At 41.2% G+C, this 16805-nt stretch overlaps 1 protein-coding gene across 2 annotated transcripts in view; it reads left to right on the forward strand.

Annotated features, from left to right (window-relative positions):
- Positions 1-16805, forward strand: part of hapln1b (hyaluronan and proteoglycan link protein 1b) — a 43896-nt gene that overhangs the window by 20374 nt on the left and 6717 nt on the right. The window contains exons 1-5 of one of the 2 annotated variants that reach the window (XM_033647751.2): positions 6983-7044; positions 7496-7630; positions 11770-11933; positions 12446-12644; positions 13003-13305. In XM_033647751.2, the coding sequence (XP_033503642.1) occupies positions 7525-7630; positions 11770-11933; positions 12446-12644; positions 13003-13305 (772 nt within the window). In that variant the 5' untranslated portion in view covers positions 6983-7044; positions 7496-7524. Of the gene's footprint in view, positions 1-6982; positions 7045-7495; positions 7631-11769; positions 11934-12445; positions 12645-13002; positions 13306-16805 lie in introns of those variants that run through there. The other variant, XM_033647750.2, reaches the window with a different exon arrangement.

Raw genomic sequence — 16805 nt, forward strand, 5'->3', positions numbered from 1 at the left:
ATATTATGGGACTGAATGGATCAAATCCTGATAGTGAAACGAATTATTTTGTAGGGGGTTGTGACGCTCAAAAAAGTGTATCTACTGATTTACAGATGTCTCTTTTCACCATGTAAGTCCATGGAGAAAAGTCAGTTGAGTGTGGAATGATGGACACTTCTCACCCTAAACGGTCGCCATCTTTGTGACGTAGCAAACTTCTCAACTTTTGACGTGGCAGCTGGGGACAACAAGGAGCCTGTTAGTTATACATGTTTTCTGCAGTAAGTATGTTGTCAAATAGAAGCTGTCAGTAATGCTTGTTGGGTCTGTAATGATTTGGTACCACAAGCAATATGAGTGCTAATATTAGCTTGCTAGCTAACGTAAGTATTCGCTAGCTAGCTAACTTGTTCCTAGCTGTAGCAGTTAAGTCTAATCAGCACTGACGATGTGGAGCAAGTTTGGTTTATGTTTGGGTGGAGATAGCTGTCAAATGTTGGCAATTTGCTGTTTAAAAGAAGATGACGAAAAAGATATGGCGGTTAAAAAAAGCCGTCATCACTAGTGATAAGCGCAAATCGGCCGTGTGCGATTTGAGACGACACTACACTGTTGAAATTCATGCACCATGCAAGTATGCAAGTATGTGATTTGAGACACATTCCAAGTCCAGCTGAGGCTAATGGGAACGCCTTTAGTTCTGCAGGTATTAGGTCGCAAACCAAAGTATTTGAGACGTTAAAATGTTGACCTGATGATGGCGCTAGAGGAAAAGTCAATCACCAAAGCTATTACAATTCATTCTGAGAGGAACATGAATGTCGAATTAAAATTGCATAAGAATCTATCCCATAGTTGCTGAGATATTTCAGTCTGAGCGGTCTTTTCTCATCCTAAGGTCGTCAAATACAGACGCTTTGTCACGCCCCTTGGCATGTGATATCGAAGCTAAAGGCACCCTTTAGCATCTCTGTGTGACGTACCAGGCTTTCATCTAACTACAGTGTAAACCCATCCACAGCAATACTCGCTGTTAACAACTACTGACATGGTATTAAGAGCGAGAAAGTGACACCAAAGGGTGCCCTGTGCATCGCTATGTGACGCCAAAGGGTGTGACAAAGGGTCAGTATTTGACAACCTAGGAATAAGACATGTTAGTCTGAGCCACAGTGGTGGGTTGAGTCACCGCTGCTGCTGACGTGGCGAAAAGAACCAGCTCAGTAATATTTTTTGGCTGATGTAACATTTTCCATATAACTATCATACTGTAACTGTTTTTTCTTTTTAATCTTTATTGACACAATCAGCTGCCAACGTTACACACATGCCAGCACATACATGCACACACACTGCTGACCTTTCACAATAAATCTCCCTCGGTATTGATGAGTGTGTGAGTGCATGTGTTTGTGTTGGTGTGTTCACAGCAACAATCACTCTCTTGGCATTCAGCAGTGACTCCAGGGACTGGGAGGAGTCCCACTGTTGTTACTGGGACAATAAGTTAATGAACCAATCACGGAGTCTGATCTCATCCCACAGCTACATATTGTTTTCATGTTGCTCTTGATTTGATTTACTGCGAGTCTGTGAGGATGAATATGAGCCTCTACAGTGCAGCACCGCAGACACACTCAGCTGTTGGTGACGGAGAACTTACACATGGATAAGACGTCATCAGTGTGTGTGTGTGTGTGTGTGTGTGTGTCCTCCACAGTGACAGCATTCCTCAGCGTCCATCTGTGTGGAGGGTAAACAAGGCCACGTCTTTATAGGCCAGGTGTGTGTGTGAGTGTGTGTCGTCATCTATTTGTCCTCAGACAGCATGCTGAAGGTTCCTCTCACAGACAGGTATAAGGACATATGATGCTGTGACAGTTTAAGTCTGCAGAGAGTGCAACATGTGAGGTGCTCTTGGGGGAAAAGCATTTAATTTCCTCAGTTATTTTTGGCGCAAAGCCCCTCATAACCCCAATGATTATTGATATTTAATCTATCTATCTATTGAATTTAGTTTTAATAGTAGTGGAAGAAGTATTCAGATTAAGGCTGGCATGACATTCAGATTTTTACTACATGATTATTGTGGCCAGAAGAATTTATGGTGACGATAATATAGTGATGTTATCAATATGCAATCTTTTGTTTTTTTGGTGAAGAAATTATACTCAAAAAATAAGTGTACAGAGGCACAGGGAGAGTCTGTAACTAAAACTGTGCAAAATTGTAGAACAAAAAAAGAGAAATTACACTTTTGGCATGAGGGGGCAGAGCTGTCCTCTGTATCCTCCTCCTCTTCATCATCATCATCATCATCATCCACCTGAATATCACTATCTGACCTGATGAAAGTGAGCTGTCTGAGTTAAGAAATAATTCTGTGCACCCCGTTCCTCCGGACTCACTGTGCAAACATGATTGACATGAAGTGAGATCGTATTAATTTCTAGTATGTGAAAATTTCAGACGAAAGAAACTGACGCAGTGTGCAAAGGCCTTAACGCAACGCAAAACATTAGAATGAGTCTTTATATCTACAGAGTGAGATTGTCCTCTTATATCCACTATGTTACTACAGAAGCCCAGAACAGACAAACTGGCTCTGGACAGGGCCATTTGTGTTTTTGCATTTTTGCATTCGCCACCATAGTTTTTCTCAACTCTTGTCACACAGGAGAAGCTTTAGCTCTGCAACCTCACCGCTAGATGCCACTAAATCCCAGGGTGCTTTCAGACCTGGAGTCGTCTCCTTTGGTCTGAATCAGGGACTCATGTTGCCACAAAGTTGTATAATCACCTAGAGTTGGTTCGTGTTCTCACGGCAGCATTTACAAGAGGACCAGATCAAATGCCTTGTGTGAGAAAGCTGCTCTTGATTGGTCAGAATTTCCATGTGGGAAAAATCCAGGAAGTAAAGCAAACGTTGAAGAAGAGTACACTTGCAAGATAAATGTGACACTTTCTAATGTCACAATGGAGGGACAACTACGCAGGTTGATTTTAGCGCTGCTCATCGTGGACTATATTGCTGTCATTGTTCATTTTAGTCAAAGCATACAGTTTGAAAACGAGGCGCGGCTCCAACTAGAAAACAATGTTTTGATGCATTGGATGTGCTGAATGTGCATATTAAGGCAGTACAGGAGGAGGTGCACATTAATAATCCTCCAGGACTGTAACAGTAGGGTGACCATATCTTGTTTTCCAAAAAAGAGGACACTCGGCTGGCCACGACATAGCCTACTTAAATGATACTCGCAGTTTACTCAAAGATGCCTTATAATTTTAATATATTTAAAATTTATATGTATGGATAGAAAATTCAGTTATATTACAAAATAATATCTCTCAAAGACAGAAATTCAGATAGGCCTCTATAGGAGACACATACACACACTAGAGTGTGGCGATCCGAGCCCGACGGTACCCGACGTGTCGGCCAAGTTTGGTCAGAAATGTAGTTATAAATTGTATTCGGGCTCGGGTCGGATTCGGTCAGCTTTCAGTGAAAATGTAGTGTAAAAATAAATAAAACCCTATTGTCTGTCCTGTTTATTGCTTGGGCACTGTTATTTACGTGACAACACCTGAACATAACACACACAGACACACATTGGCTGTTTGTTTCTACCTCTCTCCTCGCTGGAAGTCTTAGACTTCCAGCGAGGAGAGAGGGAGAGGGAGACAGGTTTTTCCTATTTTATCTTATTTTGTCTCCCGCCTCCCGCTCCTGTCTCAAATACGGAGGTCTGTTAAATAGCCTGTAACCGTAACAACTGTGTGACACAAACTCAGTGCTTTGGTCATTAAAAAATGTTGGGCTCGGTTCGGGTTCGGACAGAAATATGCCGCCCGTGCCGCACTCTAACACACACACAAACACACACACAGACAAACACACAGAAAACCGGACATTATCATCAGTTTATAAAAACCCCCCGGACGCCCCGGACAGGACGTGAAAAGTGGACATGTCCGGACAAAAGAGGACGTTTGGTCAGCCTACTGTAACATGCTCATGTTTAACCCAAACAGTGTGTCATGTGACTGCAGTTGCTTCACATCCAGGTCGGAAAACCTTCTCACCACAAACCAACCGCACCAGAGTTCCTTTGGAACCGGACTGAGACCACCTCTTCAAGAAGGTCTCAGTCCAGTTGTTTTAGTGCACACCTGAGTGTGACTGCTGTGTTCACACCTGCCCAAATGAACCACACTGAGGGGGCAAACGGACTTGAGTTTGATTGAACTGAACCGAACAGGGCAGGTGTGAAAGCACCCCTACTCAGTACCAATTGTCAAATGGTTCTTTCACTTAAAGTCAAATTGTCATATTTGAGGAGCTGAAACTATGAAGTGTTTAACTAAATTCTGCATTAATGATTAATCCATTATCAAAAAGTTGATTAATTTTTTTAATAATTGACACGTCAACCAACTGATTATTCATTGAAGTTCAAATTTCATAGTGTCTGGTTTCTTCTGTATAATACATGATATTTTAAAAGTTTTTCATAATTTTCTCTAAATAAAATCTTAATATGTTGAGTACCTAAAGATAAGTTAAATGTCAGACAAATGCTGTGGAGTAAACATGCAGTATTATTTTAGTGGAGTAGAAGTATAAAGTCTCCTGAAACGGGACGACTCAAGTAAAGTACTGATACTTCCCATTTGTACTTGAGTAATTGCACGTGTTCGATTCCACCTCTGGTGCTAATGGAGCGTGAAGCCTCAGCGCCCTGCATCATTTCTGCTGCTGCAGAGTCCTCTCAGTCCTCCCTCCCTCCTGCTTCAGCTTTTTTCCTGCTGTATCTCACTGTCTTCATCTCCTCTATTCTCATTTCACACATCACCTGCTCTCCTTGTGTCCTGCAGAGAACACAATCAAAGTTTTTACCCTTTTTTAAAAGGACATGTCACAGTTTTCCCACATATACTCCCCTCATGCTCCACCTACTTATGGCTGCAACCCCCCCACATCTCGTCCTGGCCTGGTATGCGTAATGACTATTTTCAGGCAGGGAGGGGTATTAAGTGATGTGTGTGTAACTGGCACAGTGTGTGTGTGCTGCAGAGTTATTCTGCTGACTGCAGGAGCTCCACCTGGCAGAGGGGGCCAGCGCATCAGCAATTTGGGATGGAGTGAATGAAGATAAGGGTGGGGGGGTTGGAGGGAGGGGGAGTTAGTGGAGGAGGGATCAATCCAAATGACTGTCCACTCACACACACACACAATTCCTGAACACACGCACAAGCCTCAAAAGACACACACTGACACAGTATGGAAGTCCAGGGCTGCCAATATTAAAATTATGATTAATCGGAAATTAATTGGCAACAATTTTGATAATCAGTTAACCACTTCAGTCTTTTATTTTACCAGTGCATGACTTCAGAACAATTTCATAGTTCTGTTTTAGAAATGTTAATCAAAATGTAATTTGACATAATTATCAAAAGAAGAAGTGTGTGGAAGAGGGCCGGACAGATAAGGAGGGGCCAAGCCGTGGACAGATTTGAAAACCAGAAGAAGTAGTTTTAAATGGATGCGATGTTTTATTGGGAGCCAATGCAGTTGTTGATGAGTAGGTGAAATGTGATCCCAGGGCCGTGCGTGTTCATTTAATACACTACATATTCATTAATCACCACTAATTTCTAATGTAATCCAGAGTTATTTAGTCAGAACACAGCAAGTCAGCTGAGCCTGGTCTCACTTGAAATCCAGTTCTTGAGCAGTGACTTGCAGCGTTGGAAACCAACGAAAAAAGGCATCCTTTAACATCGGCATGAAACGCGGCCGATTGCCGTTCTAGTTTAATGGCACCCAGTGGCGTCAGGGGGAAATGCAGGGGGAGAAAGACGAAAGAAAAAGAGGTGAAAGTCTGACAGGGGTGGTTGAGAGTAGTGGTGGATGGGTCCAACAAACACCAACTTTCACCCGAGAGAGCGATGTTCGTGTCCTGTAAGATTCTAAAGCCAAACCCTGTTCTTTTTTCCTAAACCCAACCACATGTGTTTGTGTGTTTGTTGTTGAATCCGTGGTGTTGTACCGACGTAGTGCTTTTATTTTGAAAGAGACTGTATGTGAATGTTAAATTTCCAGTGGAAACAGAAGTGTATTTTGAAAGAGGACAATGCATGTAACAGGCTGAAGTTGACACGGTGTCCGAGAACATCAACAACCAACACACACAGGGTACCTTGCACGTCACATGTGGACGTGGAAAGTCCATGACCAAACGTCAATATGTGATGAGGTCGGAGTGAGAATGTGTTGTACAGCTCTGCATTTATTCAGAATAATATGCAATAAATACATATTACGTTTAGGAGAAACAAGTATTTTGGTCACTAACATAAGGCGGGCAGGAAATCCAAAGTGTGGGATCATTTTGAGAAGGTGAAGGACGAACCCAAGGTGATATGTAAACTCATCTTCATTGGTCGACTACAAACATGACGTATCATCTGAAACATGGAAGTAGCTACATGCCCATTAGCCCACAGCGTCATTAACAGGCGGCTCACTCAGTGTGTGACGTGCACTTGGAGATAAAATATAGGCCTATATTAATGAAGGTTCATTAGTACGGTTTTGTATTTCTCTGTAATGTAGCACAGTGTTAACAATGTTACTGATACTATTCTTTCTCACACCTTCAACTCAAACCACCAAAATATATCATTTAATCATTACATTCATATCAGAAACATGCAGGCATGAGAAATGTGATTTTTGAATTAAAGTGGAATCTTTTTCAAAAAGAAAAATGAATTTTCAACTTAATTCAGTGACTTTAATTTAATATTGGCATCCCTGGACTTCCATAACACAGATTGCTAAAGTGGAAGTGAAATGGTGAATCCCTCTGTGCTCAGGGTGAGTGTGTAGAGGGTGGGCTGCAGTGTGTGTGTGTGTGTGTGTGTGTGTGTGTGTGTGAATGAAGCCTGAGGTGTGGGGGTGACGCTGCACTGTGGCACAGTCTCCCTCTGAAGTTGTGGACTGTCAGTGTCACCGGGACATGTTGGATGACAGGGACCGTTCACTGCACAGTATGTACTGTTTATGTTTACATGTGTGTTTAATCCACAGTGTGTTTATTGTGTTGTGTGTGTGTGTGTAGTGTGAAGCTTTTAACGGGATGTCTGGTTTGTGCATTGAGGATGATTCAAAGTGATGTTTGTGACATGTTGAGTTTTTGTATTTTGAGACAACTTTGAATTGAGAATTTGGGGTTTTGAATGTGTGTGTGTGTGTGTGTGTGTGTGTGTGTATGTGCTGCAGACTGTTCTGCACTCTCACAGTAATTACAGAGCGTTGGAGGGGAGAAACAGCACTGCAGATAGAAACGCTGCACAGTGTCCTCAACTGAGCTGCATGCAGATGAATAACTTTCCTTTCCCGATGTGTTGCCCCTACAGTATGTGACAGCACTGAAGTAAAGCTCTTCTCTGAGCGTCATCTCACTGTACATGACTGTGACCCCCTCCTGTCTCTCTGCAGTGATCAGACCCCCAGTTTGGTGAGTGAAGATGATTCCTGTGCTGATCTGTGCGTTGATCTCACTGAGTGTAGCTACGAATGATTTAGACACTCTGTATCCTGAACTGGAGCACTCGAGAACCATCTATGTCACAGGTGAGTGTGTGTGTGTATATGTGTGTGTGTGTGTGTGTGTGTGACAATGTCATGCAGAGTTTTTGCAGAATAGACGGAGACCTCTTCCTGTGTCCTTTCCTGAGTTTCGTTGGCGACACTCACTCTGCAGTGTCATTAGTTTCCTCAGTTTATCAGTTGGTTCTGCTGCTGTGACTCAGAGATAACGCTGCTATGTGGGGATTATTAGCTCAGCGAGATAAGAGTTATCTCATCACCAACAGATGAAAACTTTGTCAAGATTTCAAACACTGCAAGAAAAACACAGCCCGAGGTGCCACGAATATGTTTTATATAATTTATCTCACAAGCTGATCTTTGTGTCAAAACCAAAGAGTTTGTCAGAAGGAAAAAAGAAAAGATTTCTTCAGTGTGCCAAATTAGTATTCTTCCCCCATTGTTCTTTACTGTGCAGTACTTTTACTAAGATAAACAGAAATTTGTTCTGTAAATATAGACGATGTAAAAAATCTGAGCACAAATGAAACATTCAAATTAACCAGTTAGTTGAAGGTGAAGGTCTTGGAAATGACAAAATGATGAAATTTGGGCTTGTAGATGTGGTTTTCAGTGTAAATGTATGCAGAATTATGCACATGAATATATTTAATTTGAACCCTTTATGGGTCAATGTTTTTGGCATGATATACAAATATAAACTAATTAATAATTTAAAAAATAATACATAATAAACAAACTAATAACTTAAAATAATTAACCAAAAACTCATAACTAACAATGACTTAGAAACTAACAAAACTAGTAACTAAAAACAAACTATCACCTAACAAATAACTAAAAACTAACAAGCATTGACGAACTGACTAATTTAAAATGCAAACTAGCTAACTAACTAGTAATATAATAAATTAATAAAAACTAATATCTAAGTAATAACTAATAAAAACAGCTAACACATAACTTACTATCATACCAGTATCTAACTAATAAGCAAAAACAGATAACTAACTTTAAATTAGTAAATCAAAACAAATAATGACTACTATCTAATAATGAACTACATATTTAATTGAAAATACTAACTTGCTATTAACTAATATAAGAAATAATTATTAACCAATCACTATGAACTTACCATATATCAATTAACACATAACTAACTAACTAACTAACTAACTAACTAACTAACTGACCACTAATTCAATAACAGACCAGTATCTAACTTATAACCAGTGACTAACATCTAATTAGTAATAAAAACAGTAAATAAAAACAAAATTATAACTAACCACTCACAAGTAATGAACTACTGACTTTCTGGTATCTAAATAATTCAATGACAATGATAACTTGCCTATTTACTTTTTAATAAATAATTAGAATCTAACAAGTAAATAACTAAGCAATAAGTAACAATTTAACAACTAACACATAACAAATAAATTAACTAACAAACTAACTAACTGTAAACACCTACTAGCTTACTAATACAATGGATCATTAAAAACTGCTATCTAGTAACTAACCTATTAGTAACTAATGAGCAAGTAACTAATAACTATTTAAAACTATCTTATAACTTACTAACACACCAGTATCTAACTAACAACTAACTTATAAGTAACATCTAACTAGTAACTAACTAAAGTAAAGTAATAACTTACTACTTAACTAATTGAAAACACCAACTAAGTAGTAATTTAATAAACATTTAAAAATTATATCTGAATAATAACTAGCTAACTAGTGACTCATCAACAATTAACTAATAACTAATCATATAACAACTAATATATTTACTAACAGACCAGTATTTAACTAACGAACCAAAACTAACTGATAACTACCTAACATCTAACTAGTAACCAAACACAAAGTAACTAACTAGTCACCAATAACAAACCAATGACTTACTAAATAACTAATTGAAAACACAAACTTGCTGCTGTAACTAACAAACATAATGAATAATTAAAACCCAAGAAACCATTAACAACCACTATCTATTTAACCAACTGAAAACAAATAGCTAACTAATAATTTAATCAAGTCAAAAACTGATATCTGCGAAATAACTTATAACACATTAACAAGTAACTCAGAACTAATAATTTAACAACTACGTAACATATAACTTACTCTCAGACCAGTTTCTAACTAACAACTAACTGATAACTAACATGTAACCAGTGACTAAAACCAAAATAAATACCAACCAATAACAAACAAATAACATAGTACATAACTAACTGAAAAGAATAACTTGCTTCTGTAACTCATATAACATATAATTTTTTTTTTTTTTTTAGTTATAACCAACTAATTACTAGCTAACACATGACATGGTACTAACCAACCGACTAACTAACCAGCTGTATGTTGGTACTTTAACATTAACTTTCAGCTCCATTGATAAAACACTATGTAATAAAGACAAATAAATGAAGGGTTAACATTTAAGCACCAGACTGAGGCTTCAGACTGTCAGTAACACCAGATACAAACACTGAGCAGCTGAAGCTGAAGAAGCAGATCAAAGAAAATGCCAGCTCTCCCTTTAAGAGTACACAACTCAGGATCAATGAGCCATCAGCTGTTTGATCAGTCCAATTGACAAACACACACACACGTGCTTACACAGCAGACAAGATGAAACGCTGCGGTGGTTAAACAGCCAATCAGAAACCCTGTTAGTGTTGGAGGCTGAAGGTCACACAATCACATGTTAATGTAAATGCTCTGTGTGTAGTAACAGTGTGTGTACACGCTTGTTTGTACGAAACACATATATAACCTGGCAGGCTGACAGGTGATAGGACATTATTTAATAGTTCCAGTTATTGATTTATTTCACCTTGGGAAGGCTGCACACATCCAAGCTCATAAAAACTGTAGGTAATCGGCCCCTGCTGAGAACTACTGCTGTGTTAAAGGACTGCTTCTACATTTTGAGAAATACCTGCAGAACTAGTCCACGATGAGCAGCGCTAAAATCACCCTGCGTAGTTGTCCCTCCACTGTGACATTAGAAAGTGTCACATTCATCTTGCAAGTTTCTTCATCGTTTGCTTTACTTCCTGGATTTTCCCACATGGAAATTCTGACCAATATGACATGAAGCTACAAACTGACACCTGACACAAATGAAAGTTGACCTGACGATGGTTTTATGTTAGTTAGCTTTTGTTAACTGATGCTGTGTTAGCTTTCTGTGCATCGCAGCGCATACAGGGACGCAGTGGGGCAGCAAAATGTGAAAAATGGGGCTCAAAAGCAAATATTTTTATGACCGCATACAAACTGTAGATGGCGTTCAGTCGAGGTGTTTTGTGGCCAGTAGCAGACACACACAACCCCTAATGACGTAGCTAAGGTAACAAGAACTTGAGGGGTCCATGTCATTGGTCTGACAACCCATTGGTCCAACATCCCATTAGTCCGACTGTCCGCGGTGCTGAACGGCTCGCGGCGGGCGTATGGTGCGCCGCGACCGGCTCTGGGTCAGCTGGGAAAGGCTTGAGGCGAAGCAGGCTGACGGCTTATGTGTTTGCCACTTTCTTTTTCATTTTAACCCACACCATGATCTTTTCCTGACCCTAACCAAGTGGTTTTTGTGCCTAAACCTAACCAGACCTTAACCACAGGGCATCATGATGATTTCGGAACAACGGGACTTCGGAACAATGAGTTTAATATGGTTGGAACAACGGGCTGTCGGACCAATGGGCAGTTCCCAACTTGAGCACCACCTCCATGGCGACTCAACAATAATGTCGCTGGTAATGCTGTTGCTGTGTCGCTCATAGTGTGAACGCAGAATTAGTTCTGTGAACAGAGTCAGGCTAGCTGTTTCCCCCTGCTTCCAGTGTTTATGCTAAGCTAGGCTAACTGCATCCTGACCCAAACTTAGCATCTAACATACAGACATGACTTTATATTCTCCTGGAAAGAGAACATAAGTGTATATTTCAAAATTGTTAACTAATAATTTAAAAGTTTGTATCCTGAAATCAAATGCTCATTGTATCTGCAAATAAGAAACACTCTTAAAATTGATTAGTGCAAAGTGTATCAGTCTGTGTTTGTATGAAAATAGGTCCAGGCAGAGAAGCACTTGATGTGTTTTTTTTCTTGGGTGTAATTACGTCCCTGTGTTTCAGAGAATGGCCCTCGACTCTCAGTGTCGACAGACCAATCGAAGGTGGTGTCGAGGCGAGGAGGGAACGCCACGTTACCATGCAAGATCCACATGGACCCATCACTGACACCCAGTCGGAAGATGAGGATCAAATGGACCAAGCTGACCTCGGACTACCTGAAAGAGGTCACTGTTTATTTTAAAATACTACTGTAGGTTAACTGTGTTTTTAGATGTCCGTAATGCAAAAGTTTAGAGAATGCAAGTGTAGCAGTTTAGTAGGAAGTTCTCAGCTGTGATGTTTGGGACTTGGGTGCTTTGGATTCTGGACAGTGTGTTCTGCCTAAGAGTTCAATGGCTAAAACTGTGGCTAGGTAATCTTACCCAATATAATAAATTTGTTTAGATATAACGGCCTCTTGACTTTAGCCATTTGTTTACTTTCCTCACTTTCTCTTCTCATGCACTGAGCTGAACTTCTGATCAGAGTGATTTTACTCCCCGAAAAGCTCAGCGGCCATCACCTTGGTGTGTCAGGGCCTTAAGAATCAGCCTGCTTGCTCTGTGATAAAAATATAATAATGAACCATTATTATTCCAAATACATTGACCCTTTTACCTGTAAAAGTTCATCTGTTCTACAATCTTAAATTAATTGTTAGAATAATAACAGACTGATCCTCTCTGTCTTGCTCCAGCTGGATGTATTTGTCGCCATGGATTATCACAAAAGGAGTTACGGCAGTTTCCACGGGCGCGTCCACCTGCAGGGCTCTTCTCCCATGGATGCCTCTCTGGTTATCACAGAGCTCACCCTGGAGGATTATGGGAGATATAAATGCGAAGTTATCGACGGACTGGAAGACGGAACAGTGGTGGTGTCCCTCGACCTGGAAGGTGAACGAACTCTTTAAAATGACCCTAAAAATAAAATGTCTATTAAATGTCACGGCTCTGTAACAGGCTGCAGTCAGACTAAATTTAGCAGCACGAGCAGTGAGTGCTCGGGGCAAAGTCAGGAGCCAGTGTGTTCTGTAAGCAGAGTGTACATCAGTGTCAGAGCAGCTTCATTATGTTTGAGGTATCAGCCATTACTGCCCGCAGCCAAAAGTGCTGGCAGGGAAACAGCTGTGCTTACGCAGCGGGACGCGCTTTCACTATCGGTCATTAGGTTAAATAACAGGATCAGATACAAACCCCGGAGGACAGATCCTCGTTCTATCTGCTAACTGCAGGTCATCTATCACATCCGTAGGTGTCGTCTTCCCCTACTTCCCCCGCCTGGGTCGCTACAACCTCAACTTCTACGATGCTGAGCGGGCGTGTCGTGACCAGGACGCCATCGTGGCCTCCTTTGACCAGCTGTACGACGCGTGGCGAGGAAAGCTGGACTGGTGCAACGCCGGCTGGCTGAGCGATGGCTCAGTCCAGTATCCCATCGTCACACCCAGAGAACCCTGCGGAGGCAAGAACACGGTGCCGGGCATTCGTAACTACGGCCTGAGAGACAAAGATGGGAACCACTACGATGTGTTCTGCTTCACCTCCCACTACAAAGGTAAAGGACGTTATAACCTATGTGTGTGTGTGTGTGTGTGTGTGTGTGTTTACCTTGATTTAACCAGGTTGCTTCTAAAGACAATAGTCCAATAAAACCCAGCAGGCTGGTAGCTCAGACCTTTTTCACTGTTGACTGAAAACAAAGAAAAGACAGTTTCCTTTTGTAAAAGTAACAATAACACAATTTACAAATACTCCGTTCCAGGTAAAAGTCCCACAATTTTGGTTCTTGTATTTGAGCCAAAGTACCATAGTAATCCCAGCAAAGTGTACATAAAGTATTAAAAGGAAAAGTAATTATACATAATCTTTTTTGTTCCTGTGCACAAATTGTGGGACAAGTTACAGTGTTGTCCTTTTTAGTACATGGTGACCTCATCATGTAAATCCCAGCATATGTCTGGCCTTTAATATAATTAATGCAGTTCATTTTGTGTGTAAAATCAAAGTAGCTGATAACAATAGCTGTCAAATAAATCTAGTGCAGTAAAAAGTTCAAGTATGGAGTAGAACTGTCACCCAACAGGAAATAGAAATACTCATGTAGGTATAAATACCTGAGTTGATTATTCTTCTTTTAGCAAAAATATACCTCCCAGTTTGTTCAATACCTAGACTGTTAAAAAAAATAGTGAATGTAGCCACTGTGATGTCACGCATTGGTTTGTGGATTCCCACTCTAAAGCCTCAAATTCCACATTCTAGCTGTCGCCATCTTGGATTTAGAGCCAGAACTGATAAGGAGCGACCATATGTAGACAAAGAGTGGAGGTAACCTTAATGCTAGCTGCTGGCTGCTAGCTTGGCCAGCATGGTGCATTTACAGTCTATGGGTAACTGTGATTATGCTAATGTTAATTTTTGCTAGCAAAAAAAAGGCTTAAAACCATTAAGACAAAATGTACTTTCCCAAAAAACTGAACATCCGAGTCCTTAGAGGGTTTTTTAATTCTACCAAATGCGGAAAAATACTTTTTTAGATGACCAGAACATAGTAATTAACTTAAGTGAACTGAAAAAACACTGAAATAGCGACAGCTATGACTAACCAATGTTGTTGCAGTGGTAGCAACTTGCCAGTGGATGGCATCCACCTGTGACTCAAAGCAGCCACGGCCTTAATTTTAAATAACTTTAAGCTTTCATAAAATGTGAACGGGTGAGTTATAAAAAAACTTCACCACTGTACAGTTGTCATGAATGCTGAAATTAGCTATAGAGACTAAAACCATTTTTTGTACCTGAATATACCCAATATATGAGGACTGATTCGCTTTTGGAGCCAGCCTCAAGGGGCCATTAGAGGAACTGCAGTTTTTGGCACTTGTGTTCATTTATCAGCCCCCGAGGTTGCCTGCTTGGTTCAGTACTGATGCATAGCAGCTTCAATAGAAAGTTCCACATCAGCTGTAGCCATCTTTGTCGTTTTTTACAATTCTTTAATGATGCTCCTCTTTACAATCTTTGTCTCAAACACGCCCTACATTAGATAAACGCTTGTAACTGACCTGGCAGGTTTCAGACTCCTGGAAATCTGTCCAAAGCGAGGGGAGACCTGAGGTATCTGCCAGAGCAAATAAAACATGAGCTTGCAGATTCATGTGGTTCCCAGACAAAATGGCAGCTGGCTGGAGGGTGAAATACGCTGCCCTTCCAATAACGTCCCTAAAGGAGATTTAATCGATATAGATACCCTACACTGATAAAAGCTTAATGCCTGAGGACAAGATACTTTTATTTGTGCCAGCTCTGATGCTTTTGATTTTTATGCCTCTGTGCCAACGATACCCACAGCTGGAGGCATTGTGTTTTCAGGTTGTCTGTCCGTCCCATTCTTGTGAATGTGATTTTTCAAGGCACAAAGGTCCACCTGGACTTAACCTAAAACTAATTCAATTCAAAGATAAAGGCCACTGTGACCTTGTCTGTCTTCTTCTTGTGAGCACTTTATCTCAAGAACACCTTGAGGGAATTTTTTTGAATTTGGTGCAAACATCCACTTGGAATTAACAATGACCCGATTAGATATTGGTAGTCAAAGGTCAAAGATCAAGGTCATTGTGACCTTGCACCTGTCCCATTGTCGCAAATGCAGTATCTCAAGAAGGCCTTGAGGTAATTTCTTCAAAAATAACTCAGTTCATATGCAATTCATACGCTTAATATGACAAAAGTCATAAAAGACACAAATGTCTCACAGGATAAAATGATGAAGTGATGAACATTCTGCAAAAACACTTTTCTGGCCATTATCAACACGCTTATCTTGGCAAAGCTTTCGATTTACTGGTCCATCTACGTCCCAACCCTCACCTATGGTCATGAGCTCTGGGTAGTGATTGAAAGAATGAGACTGCGGATTAGGGTTGGGTCAGTTCTCGGTAATACCAGTTCAGTTCAGTACTCCGTTTTGGACTGGGTTTTTTTTTTTTTTTGAGACCGACCGGACCGCATACTTGGGCGGAACATACACGGAGCGGACTCCGGGGAGGTCCGCCCGGTAAAAGTGGACGTCCGCAAGCCCTGTGCGCGCAAAGCATGACCGCGCGGACTCTGCTCCGCGCACCAGTGTCACACAAAAGACTGTTCGGCATGTATTTTTCACATTGTGGGGATTTTTCAAATACATTTTTAGATGGAGTCCGCTCCGCTTATAGTACACCCGAGTCTGTGAGCACCTGTGTCTGCCTCTTCACCAAGCACACAGTGAGCAGGAGAGAGAGGGGGGTGGGGCGGGGACTGAGCTAGGGGGTGCGAGTGCGCATGCGCCGAGGCCTCTACTGTAGCCTGGAGTTTGTTTAACAGTGACGGGGAGTCGATAATGGCGGACAATTTAGTCTTAAAGAAATCAAAGAATGCGCCACTATGGCATCACTTTGGCTTTGAGCCAGACGAAGGAGGCAACCCTTGTTTGCACTGATTGAGTAAGCTGCAAAATTTATTTGTAAGGAATAAAAGAAACAACTTGTTACTGTCACTCTGTTGTCTTAAGGTCGTTTTTTATTTTAAATGAGTCAATTGCGCCCCCAAGTGGCGAAAATCCAGTATTACCGACTCGATGCGTTTGTTTTTTTTTTTTTACAAAAACCGGACCGTTTTCGTTTTTTTCTCATACCGACCCAACCCTACTGTGGATACAAGCAGCCGAAACGAGTTTCCTTCGTAGGGTGTCTGGGCTCAGCCTTAGAGATAGGAGGAGGAGCTCGGACATCCGGAGGGAGCTCAGAGTAGAGCGGCTGCTCCTTCGCGTCGAAAGGGGTCAGTTGAGGTGGTTCGGGGATCTGATCAGGATCCTCCTGGTCGCCTCCTGCTGGAGGTGTTTCGGGCACGTCCCACTGGTAGGAGGCCCCGGGGCAGACCCAGAACACGCTGGAGAGATTACATATCTCATTTGGCCTGGGAACGCCATGGGGTCCCCCAGGAGGAGGTGGGAAGCGTTGCTGGGGAGAGGGATGTCTGGGGTGCCCCCACAACCTGGTCAAGCATAAGTGGATGAAA

The sequence above is a fragment of the Epinephelus lanceolatus genome, chromosome 19, assembly GCF_041903045.1.
Source record: "Epinephelus lanceolatus isolate andai-2023 chromosome 19, ASM4190304v1, whole genome shotgun sequence".
NCBI lineage: Eukaryota > Metazoa > Chordata > Actinopteri > Perciformes > Serranidae > Epinephelus > Epinephelus lanceolatus.